General features: G+C 45.7%; 1 protein-coding gene across 1 annotated transcript in view; it reads left to right on the forward strand.

Moving 5' to 3' along the window:
• Positions 1 to 10,250, forward strand: part of SCML4 (sex comb on midleg-like 4 (Drosophila)) — a gene marked incomplete at its 3' end in the record, with an annotated part of 13,405 nt that extends 3,155 nt beyond the window's left edge. The window contains exons 2-4 of the mRNA XM_009872029.1: positions 4,453 to 4,582; positions 7,002 to 7,202; positions 10,056 to 10,250. Of these exons, the coding sequence (XP_009870331.1) occupies positions 4,453 to 4,582; positions 7,002 to 7,202; positions 10,056 to 10,250 (526 nt within the window). The remainder of the gene's footprint in view (positions 1 to 4,452; positions 4,583 to 7,001; positions 7,203 to 10,055) is intronic.
• Between the last annotated feature and the right edge of the window lie 1,224 nt (positions 10,251 to 11,474).

Raw genomic sequence — 11,474 nt, forward strand, 5'->3', positions numbered from 1 at the left:
TTTCTGTCTAAATCTCTAGGAAAACATCTATTCTGGCAGCCAGATGGAGAGGTTAGTAGATGGATTGGTTTTATATCTCCGGCGGTAAGTGAGGGGCAACCCTGAAGAGCTGCCTAGAAGGCCTGTAGGAGGGAAGGCTTTGCTGGCATCGTGGAAACATTCACAGTGTCAGAGGACATTGTCATTAATGATGACAAATAAGCAGTCAAGATTTGGACACACTGGGATCGAGATTGCACAGACAACCTTAAGGTGCCCTGATTATTCACCTGCCCTGCAATACAGCCTTGAATTTCAAGGTTGCATATACTCCTCTTAAGGTTATCTGCCTCATTCACTGAAACACACTCAGGGAGGGTAGGAGGCTGTGGGCAGACTCCCCTGCATCATTTGCTGTGCTGAAAAAAGATATTGCATGACACAAGAAGAAAAGGTGGGAAAGACCTTGAACTGTGTTTTGCCTTTGTCAGCACAGCACTGACCCCCTTCTGCCCTGGAGATTGAGCTGAGCCCTGTCTTGCCTTATTCTGAGCCTCCTCATCTACAGTCAAATGCATAGAGAGTGTGACGTATAGACAAGAACCCTAAAACATGTACTCAGAAGCTCTGTGCTTCCCTGGTGCAGGTTTAATGGCACCTTTCTGCCCAGCCATCAGAAGGCACACGGCAGGACCAAGTTGGTCCAGGCACTCACCTTGGCACACATCTGTGTGCACATCTGCAGGGAATGAAGGTGGTTTTCTCTCCAGCAACAAAAACTCCTGTGACCAGGAGGTGCCTTTGCTCTCCTGGTTGGAAGGACACAGGCCCATGGGGACAGGGTGAACCCCAGCCTTTTCTAGCAGATGTTTTTTCAGGATGAGGGACAACCAATACAGAGGAATTAGGAGTCATAAGGATGAGGATCTATGATCTAACTGGTATAAAAGTTCAGGTAAAGTTTGTGTCAGGGTTCATCTTGCTTTCTTCCTATGTATTTTACTATACAAGCTTGCAGAGAACATTTTCAGAAGGAAAAAATTCTATCTGGGAAATGTTCTTCCCCTCTTTCACTTTTTTTTTTTTTTTGGTGTTGGATGACAGAAATATCATCTAAATAAATCCTGACTGTTCCAAAGGGGTGTGCAGATCGTAACATGTACCAGACCCTCCTCATCCCCAGCCACTGCACACTCAGAGAAGCCTGCAGGCAACACCAGTGGAACAAAAGCCCACCTTCTCTCTGCACCTAATGCACTGTGACTTTGGTGAAGCAGACACACTTATTTCCTACCCTAAATCCCTAATCATCTTTCTCTGATCTCTTTTCCATGGTAGAAAGTCTGTAAGATTGGGGAACTTGGTTGTACATCTTGTTTTTAAAACAACCATTGCCTTTTATATGTTGTGCTATGTATACTACAACTTATAACTATATAAAGCTGATTTGAATGCCTTGCCACGAGGATTTCCCAAAGTACTCTGACAGATTTTCTATCCTTTTCTCTCTCTTTCTCTCTTCTTGACTGTTTATTTTCACTTTCATGTGTATGTGCTCTCTACTGCCAAGCTTTCCGTCAATCAGTTGGTTGCATTGGCTTTTTGGTAGCAAAGAATCAGTCCAAGAAAAGGCATCTTAAAGTGAAATACTTTGAGATTTGTGCTTAGTGATATTCAGGGACTACTCAGGGTTTCAGTGGCCAGGAGGCATTTAAACCGTGTTTGCTAGTGTACTGTCTCTTGTAATCAGGCATTGTTTCATTTTGATCTAATGAAGGCACATTGTCTGCTGCCCCTAATAAAATGCCATTTATCTATATCCAGAGGCTGTAGAGCACATACTGTTGCAATTAAATTTGCAGTAAACTGTTTGCTAAAGCGGCAAACTGCCAAGAAGGGGCTTCCAAGCTAGAGAGTTTATGGAAGTGTTGCCCTCTGTTCATTTGCTCTCGAATATAAGTGTTGGGCCTCCAAAAGTCAGGAAACAGGCAGAGAAAGAGGTTTACCAGCCACTGTCCCAGCTTCACGGGGCTGATGATGTTGACACTGCACTAGTCTCAAGGGCTTGAGAAGGGACTTGTGCGTCTGAGTTTGGGGCTGCAGGGCTATGAGCAACTGAGCAGGTTAAGGAGCCAACACACAAGTGAAACCAAAGTTATTAGGTGTGTCATCTCCAAAAGCGTACCTACATAGATGCGTGCATGTGTGACTGCATATACATATCTATATGCAAATATATATACAAGTATATACATCTGTATATAAATTTATATACTTATGCAGCCTGATCTAGTCCAGAGGTGGCGTCCCTGGCACCAGGGAGGCTGGATTAAAATGATCTCTAAGGTCCCTTCCAGCTTAGGCCATTCTACGATTCTATGATTCTATGATCTGTGAATATACTGTGTACAAACACACATATACATTAATGTATTATATATGTATAGATGTATGCATGCATTTATTATATATGCATACGTACGTATGATCAAAAGCAAGTCCAGAAGCCTAGCATAGGGGCTATTCAGAGTTTCACAGTGCCAGTCCACTTCACCATAGAAAACTGAGCCACTGACTTGTTGCTACAGAAGATAACAAACCATGCTGCTTCTCACCTTCTCACATGGGATAAAGCCCCAACTGGCCGGGGACTTTGATTTTTGAAACACTATTTTCCTCCCATCTATTTTAATTACTTGGAAAACAAATGGCCAGCGCCTTGTTGCTGCTGTTTCCTGATTCCAGTCTGAAGGCAAGACAATGCTACAGAAACAGGAGCACACAGGGAGATGAGGACTGGCACTAGCCAAGGGCTAGCTCGGAGTCCTGAGTACACTATGGCTGCCATAGAGCAGGAGGCCAAACCTACAGTTTGTCTTGGATTCACTCACTGAATATTTTCTCCCAGGGGAGGCAGTGGCACCATGCAGAAGTGGTACCTGGCACTTCTGAGGGAGGTGGGATACAGCTTCTGTCTCAGCCTGGATGAAGAGCCAGATTTTATTTCCATCCAGGCTTATTGTTCCCATCTTTCCACAGTGGCTGCTCTGAGGGAAACTCTAGGTTGTATAAAGGAGCAAGTTCAGGAAGGGCCTGGTGGTGGTCTGGCAAGGAAAAATTACACCCATCTTGACAAAGATGGGGTTTTTGTTTGTTTTGATGGGTGCCATCCCAGCATAGGCTATCCTGCTACTGAAAGCAAGAGAGGCCCTGAATTTTCTCTTAGTGAAGCCCTTGCTGGGATAAGTCAGTAACTGGGGAATGATCAGACTCCCAAATATGAAATTATGGCATTGATCTTTGATGGCACCAAGATCAACAGTCTTCTGTCTCCCTTTCCAAGCTTTGTGTTTTTACTGTTACACTGAAACAGTGACCATTATTTTAGACAGTTGTAACCATAATCATGAACAACATGAATCTTTATCCAGAATTACTCCTACTCTCGACCAGGACTTGTTCAGGGTTTGGTTTGTAAGCAGTGGTCTGTCTTCATTCCTACCTAAAATATACTTCGTGTATCATTTCCAACTTGGGCATAGACTCTGAGAGAAGCAAATTTAATAGGGCTAAAAATTCCTTTTCATTCTTAATGCTTGTGACTTATAGCATTTTTAACTTTGGCCAGTGAAAAACAACAACAAAAAAAATCGCCTACCAGAAAAATGGCTATGTAGTGTATGTAAATACATAAACCAGGCAGCTGTGTGCTTGGCTCTCTGCTTTCCCCCCACTTCCCTTCATAGGAAAATGGAAAGCAAGAGTGGTACTTTCAGGTCACATCCATCACGTCAGCCCTTTATAATTATGAGGATCTGATCAGCATTTGACTGGCAAGAGGTTGCCAGGTACTGGCAATGTAAAGACATAGCGATATTGCACCGTAAATTCCCATCATGTTTCAGTTTTCCAAGCCAGGCTGCAGGTCATGAAGATTACTGGGTACAAAAGTGCAGCAGTTTGTATTTACTTCCTGGTAGTAACATACCACAGACCATGGTCTGAGCTTATTTACATGGGTGTCAACCCAAAGTAGCCTCTTGGTGCCACTGGATTTACACAAGATTTACACCCTTGTAACCAAGAGGAGAATTCAGCCTTAAATTATGATGTAGTTAAAGACCCCATGTTTCTGAGTTGTGGAGAATTGTTTACACCCACAAGAAATGGGTCATAAAATGTCATTGTGCTGATTTGTTATGGTGTTAGAACCAATTTGCTCAGGTGTAAATAACTACCCGGTGGGTGGCATAATATTTGCATCCTGTAACTTAAGGCATGGCTGTCTGCTGCAAATCAGTCAGGCTTCAGGCTCGAGTATCCTCCTGGGAGCAGAAAGGATGCTCCTGGTCTGGAGAAAGTGATGCAATAGCAGATTGCTAATGAGTGGGAGTTCATGGGGTGTGACATACACGGAATAAAATTGGAATATCTTGTGTATACTTTTATTACCCAGCCGGTTATTTTTTGCAGCTGAAGTCTCGTGTCCTGATGACTCCCTTAGCAATCTCTCCACCAAGAAGCACGCCAGAGCCGGATATTAGCTCAATCCCCCAGGATGCAGCTACGATACCCAACTCGGCCACTCCACAGGCTCTCACAGGTACCCAGCCTCATGTGTTCCTTGGCCAAGGGGTGAGCAAGAACCATGGGCTGACAGCCAGATGCTGTGCTTTTCGGAACGGGAGTAGCTCATGAAAATGGGGTGTTTTCAGATTAGACTGGTGAGCAGTGACAAAGAACAGAGACGTCCTGCAAGACTACGTACTGATTGTCCTGTGTCAAGTTTAGTGGAGATGTCAGATCCACTCCTCTTGAAATGCAGACATCAATAGCCTGTGAATGCTACCATTTTATACCCAACTCTCACTCCTTCAAATGTGTTACAATATCCAGACTAAACCCCAGTATGAACATGAAGCATCTGTTACAGCTCTGGGGAGAAGAAGGACAGAGGAGCCATGGTCTAACTGTTAGCAGGGTTACCAGCACATAAACCCCAATGCCTTATCACAGCAGTAGAACTGGTCATTTCTGACTGTAGTCAAAGAAAACACAGCCTTACTCTTTTTTTGGTTATATATACCAGGAGTGACATAGGCCAGTGCTTTTTAACCGATGTAAATGAGAAGCAAATCAACAAGACAGTTGATTTACCCTGAGATTTCAGCAAATGGATTAGATAACATTAGAATCTAAACACAACACATAAATCCCATTATTTCTTAGCTGGGATGCACAGAGGAGAAGTTTTCCATCTGCTCTGGTAGCAGAATGATACTAAAAGTAGTGACAATAATAATATATTTTATTCTCATTTATCCCTTCACAAGCAAAGACTGCAAAGTGCTTGGCAAACATCAGCTGAGCTGTGTTTCATAGTGCTGCCCTGATTGATGTGCTCAGAGCTGCTTTTCGAGGTGATCAGGAAGAAACAATCTCCCCAGATTGCTGGGGTGGCAGCAGAGGCAGAGGCTCTGTGGATGCAGCACCCTGCACCTCCTTCTGCCTGTCCCTCTGCCACCTGCACCTTTTCTCCCAGCACCTTCCCAACGGTGCATGTAGGCTCCCACCAGACCAGGGTTTGCAAGAGGTGGAGGTGGGCTCAAGCCAACTTTAATTTCCCTATCTGCACTGAAAGGACCATAAGCAACCCTGCTCCCCAGCAAGGGATGCAGCATGCTGCTGGTAGACTGCAGAGACCCTCCTGAAGCCAAGCCCTGGACAAAACCGGTGGCTTGTCGCAGCAGAAGCCACACCCTGCACACCCAGTGAAGTCTGGCACTGTGGCACACCAGGAAAGCTGCATCCTGACAGCCCAGTGCAATTCGTGCATGATTCTGCTGTCTTTTGGTGCATTATCCCTTTGTTTGTTTAACACGCAGAAGGTGTAAAGTGCTATGTAATGATAAGCATGATTACTCTTATCCTCCTGTTTACCCAGGATATACTGCTTGAGCCCCTTCTGCAATTCCGTGAGAGATGGGGTAGCAGAGTGCACTGTGACAGTCACAGTAGATTTTCATTACAGTGATGCAAACTGTAAATTATTTCCAGCTTTACACAGCTGTCATCATGTCCTCCGCTCTGCTTGATGTTTTTTTTGTCACATATCTGATTTCTGTCAGAGGGATAATGTTATATTGTCTCAGAGATGACAGCTTGAGCACACTCAGCCAGCTATTATAATATGTCTCACTTTAGCCTGACTTTAGCCTGTGTCTTAGTTGCCTGTAGTTACCATAGCACCTCAACCAGGCTTAAAATAAGTTCATGCTAGTGAGAGAAGAACACTGATTTTTTTGGCTATTGTCAGCAGGCCTGATGGCATGTAGAAAACCTGTCTTTGCAGGCCATGACTTAGGAGAGGAGGCATGCAGGGCTTGTCTGTAGAGAGGCTGGGGGATCTCTCTCACACCCACTGTGTGGCACAGCGGTATGGCCGTGGTTCTAAATGGAGATTTAGCACCACACGCAATGTGTGGTTTCCCTCGAGTTGATGCAGATTAAAGAGTCCTGGGTTGAACACGGAGGGTCAGGACGCTCCCAAAGATGGGTGTCTCTGCCCTCGCACCATGCAGCTCAGTGCAGTGTAGCCCTCCAGAAATTACATCTGCATTAAGGTCAGAAGCAGCAAGGAAACCAACATCTCCCCAAAATCTTCTCAGAGCAGCACTTCTCATAGGGCTTCTCAGTGAACCCATTTAAAAATATGTAGAGAAAGAAAAAAAAGAAACCCAAAACATACCTCAGGCTGGAGCTTACTCGTTGCTGTAAGGTCACCCCTGCTAGTCACTGTCCTGCATTCCCCGGGCGTTTTTTTTCATCAGCAGCTGCATAGACAAAGTGGTCTGCGAGAGCAGACCCCGGGCCCACCCAGAAGCTTCTTTAGTTGCTTTAGAGGATCTTTGTCTCCACCTGTGACACTGAACAAGGCTTAAACTTGTATAAACGTATAAAGCCAGAATATGGGAGCCTTGGGGCCTTTTTGTAATAACCTTGTTGGCATTCTGTGTCCACAGTCTGCATTTACGTCAACAAACAAGCGAACCTGGGGCCATACCTTGACAGAAAAAAAGTGCAGCAGCTCCCAGAGCACTTTGGTCCCGAGCGACCGGCGGCGGCCCTGCAGCAGGCTGTGCAGGCCTGCATTGACTGCGCGCTCCAGCAAAAGGCTGTCTTCTCCCTCGTCAAGCAGGGCTACGGAGGCGAGACAGTGTCAGGTAAAGCAGTTTTGTAGCCACTTGAGAAGCACTTGAAGTTTTAACCCCAGTCCTGACTGTCACGGCTATCCCGTTCACATCAGCTTGGAACATCACTTACATCGTTTTCTAAAAGGAGCAGGGGTTGCCTGAGTGTCAGACGAAAGTAAATCATAAAAAAGCATTGCAGCAGGGATTCAGAGGAGGAGCAGGGCTAGCTCCAGAGCTTACTGCTCTGTGGAAAGGTGTTGCAGCCAGGTCTGTGAGATGAGCTTTCCCTGCAGCCATAAAAGGATGAGCAGCCTTGCAAGTCCTCTTCACCCCAGGCCTTGCTGCCACATATGGCTCTAAAGGAAAACTCGCATGGAGTTCAGCTGCTGGTGTGTGAGTCAAATCTGCTTTCAGCTGTAGGAATTGCAAAGGTCCCATGGCAATTCCTGGTGCAGCAGGACTACACAAACCTATCAGAGAGAACCAGAGATCATAGGGAACTTCCCAGAAGCTCCTCTTCTTCCTGCAGTGATACTGCTCGCTGCGTCCTGATGAGTCTCCCGTGTCCCATGCTGAATCCCCTGGCTTGGCTCTCAGATTGAACATAAACTTTTCTTTTAATCACAGCAAGAGTTTGTTATAGCACATGAGGATGCAGTGGGAATGAAACAATGACGTGAATATGGGAACGATGCTCTCCAGTGAGCTGTCGCTGATGAGTCAGGTGCAAACATGAAGCCAAGGACCACAAGTCCAAACAGTTTTGCAGGGACCACAGCAGCTCAGCTGTGCCATTGGGACCCTCTTGTGTGGGAGCCCAGGCTCTGGTGCTCTGTGCAGCATGTACATCCCGCTTTCTCCTTCCCTTCCAGTTCCCTCTAATCGCAGGTGTGCCTTCCCTAAGGGACATCAGAAATACTCCAAGAATGATCCAAATTTGTTCATGGAAACACAAGATTGCAGCAATTTAGTGTAAAGCTTCGGCTTTGCCTGGTTCTGTGCTGTGTGTATGACTTCCATTACAAGAAGGAGAGTCGTGTTGCGCACCAAGCCAGCCAAACCCCTTGGTCTCAGTTCCTCTGGGCTGGCTCAGCTTCAGGTACCTCAGCTAAAAGCACCTGGTCAACATGGCTCTTCTAATCATCGAGGAGGGGTGAATGGCCTCCTAGTTGTGGTGTGGCTCTGAGATTGCAGCTCATTCCCAGTCCAGCAGCAGTGTAGACAGATTTTGCCATGAGCTTTCCAGTCTTCCCATGACTTGGCTCACAGACGCTCAACCAACCAGCTGTGCAGCATGATCCCTTACAGCAGCTCAGGCCAGCAATAAATCTCTGAAGTTATCCCAGAGATTATAAGCCTAACATTGCAATTTATACTCGTTAGTAGTGACGGCAGGCTATGGGACTGGAGAAAATCTGACGGTAGAGTTCAGGCAGCCATATTATGTAGTCCTCCCTGCAAACCTGTCAATACCTGAACATGTTCTGCTACTATTGATCCTGGTGAGCCTGTTGTGACCCCTTCACCTCTCTCATGGCTGGCACCTGTGCCCTTTCTGATTCCTGGCTAAATATATTCCCTGACAGCTTTGCCCAGGAATTTTAATTGTTCTGCTCTCACCCTTCAGTGCAATCTTAGATATATTTCTACAGAGCAGTTCTCATCCTGCTAGGCTGAAACACACAGTTTCTTTCAGGTCCTCTCTGCATTTTGAGGAAGATTACTGGATTAGTTAAAGAAGTGCGAGTAATCTTCCCACAGCTCCATGTAGCAGAGATGGTGATGGCTGCAATGCCACAAGGAAATTTGCTGTTCCCTGAACATCACTGTGGTCTGGCTGTGCATCTCCTCAAGTATGAATTCACCCATCTCAAGCCTGGATGACCAGTCAGTTCAGCTCAGGTTTTGTCAGGACTTTATATAGTGGAATTGACATTCCCTTTCTCTCTCCTGATTTGTTCAATACCTCCTTGAAATATATCTGACTTTTTCATTGCTGGGTCACCTTGGTGACTCATGGGCATCCGGCGAGCCTATCCCATCATTTTCCTCCCATCAGGTCATGTTGAGCCACCTCAAAAAATTATGGATTGTCATGTACTTTCTAGCATTTTATTCCACCTATTCTTACTGCAGAGCTCAAGGGCAGCCAGTATTTTCTGTGCAAACTCCCAGTCCTCTTCTCCATTGACAATGCCTTCTAGCTTAACAGCATCAACAAAATCTTTTTGTGTCAGCATGGTTCACTGCTAGTTAGGGTGTCCTGCCAGCAGAGTCTGTTGTCATCTGCTGACCAGCCTTCCATGTGCAATCATTTCCAGTTTAACAGAAGATTTATCATACTTCACTGAATCCCAGATAGACCACAACTGACAACCTTCTTTTGTCTATAAATACAATTAAATCAATAAATAAAGATCTGTGATGAAGCTGGTAGCTCTCTCTTCAGTACAGTCCTGGTACCTTTTATTCACTCACAGCCATGTCTTTTATTTCTTGTGTCCCCATTATCTTGTAAAACCTTGGGTATTGCTTAAGTCAGCCTAATAGCCCATCATTGGCAGATCACTTTTTTTCTCCTTACTTAGACTAGAGTATCATTATTGCCTCCTTCCAATCATACAAGACAGTTTTCACTTGGATGCATATATTAGAAAACCTTGCACCGCTGGCCATGCCAGTCGGCATCTTTCAGTGCTCCAAGGAGAAGGTGATGTGGGTCACACTAACTCAGTTCCTTAAGCTCTTCCACTTTGTTTCATACTGCAGGAGGGGTAATTATGGAAAAAAATGTTAAGATGTACAAATATTTGTGTGAAAATTTTCCCCCTGCTCTCTTGTCATGCATCCCCAGGTATTAAATTGCTCCTTCTTGCTTTCCAGTTTCAGCTTCTTTTGAGGGGAAGCAGCATCTCCTGAGCCTGCTGGTAGTGAACAGCATTGGGTACGTCCTGCGCTTCCTGAAGAAGCTTTGTCGCAGCCTCTTGTGTGACAATCTCTTCAGCAACCAGCCTTTCCAGCAGTACAACACAGCGTCGGAAAACCCAGAGGTGTATGAAAACAGACGGATGGAGGCAGGTAGGCTGCTTGATCAACTGGGGCTCAAGATTTAATAGGACTCAAGAAATGACTGTCTTTTGTTGGTCCTGTACTGTATATGCTAGAGAACTGCAGGTCTCTGTGGGACTCTTCCAGATGGAGGCAGCAGCTAATTTGCAGTATTTTTCCCAGTGGCTATAGAGGAGGCTTCTGCGTGAGAATCACTGTGTTGAGTAACCCCAATAGTGCTAGGGATAATTTTTTTATTGGTTTATTTCTCTTTGTTTTTTTCATCGCTTTTCCTAAGAAAATGAGGCTCATACGATCCCTTTGTCCTTGTTTCTGTCAGTTCTCTCCCATAACTTTTGGCCTCCTCAGGCACACTTGGCCCTGGGATACAAACCTCAAAAGGATTAAGTTCCTTCAAGTTTCAGACAAGTGAGAAGGTAAAAGGAAGATTTCTCTCTCCATCCCTTAAAATGCCTGTGTGCACCAGCAAGGTCCCTGCCTTCATGCTTGACTCTGTGGGGAAAAGCCTGGAGGGATTGTGGCATGAAATAGGTGCACCAGGAATCATGGTGGTCCAGAAAGGCACCTTCCCCGAACGGCACTAGGCTGGCCAGGCACACCTGGGCTTCCTTCTTGCCCACGCCTCGTCATGCTGGGATGGGGTGCCAGTCCTGCACAGCCCCCATGGAGCTGGGACATGCTTGCAGCCTTCACGTGCAATCAGTGGCTGGAAACTGCCCTCAGGCCTTACTATGGACATTGCAGAAGTCAGCTTAGGAAAACAGAAAGATGCAAAGTTACAGCCCTAAAACTCTGCTTCACAAGCAGGCTTCCTCTTGACTGAAATTGTTTTTTCTTCTCTTTTATTAAAAACACTGTGGGTGTTTGGGGAACACGTCTCTCACTCATTCAGTTTAATTACAGATACATGCTGGTAGCTGAGAGAAAGGTGTTTTAGTGTCCCCAGTTATGATCCATGAATTGCTTGTTTGCCAGGAGGACCCTAAGTGTGTGCTTCACGCACCAAAGCTGGGAGTGGGAGGTTCACACAGCGCAGAAATTGCCTTTTTGTGGGAAGAAATCCATCTGCCACTCTTAGACACAGGAAAGGAAAGGCAGGAACCCAAACTGAAAAGCCCTATGTTTTTCCTTTGCACTAGGACACTTGCAGCAACCTGAATGTTTCTGAGAGGTCAAGTGATTTCTGTAGCACTGAGTGAGTGTAGCCCAGGAGGTCTGGCATTTGCATTTGCA

The sequence above is a fragment of the Apaloderma vittatum genome, unplaced genomic scaffold (assembly GCF_000703405.1).
Source record: "Apaloderma vittatum isolate BGI_N311 unplaced genomic scaffold, ASM70340v1 scaffold4886, whole genome shotgun sequence".
Taxonomy (NCBI): Eukaryota; Metazoa; Chordata; class Aves; order Trogoniformes; family Trogonidae; genus Apaloderma; species Apaloderma vittatum.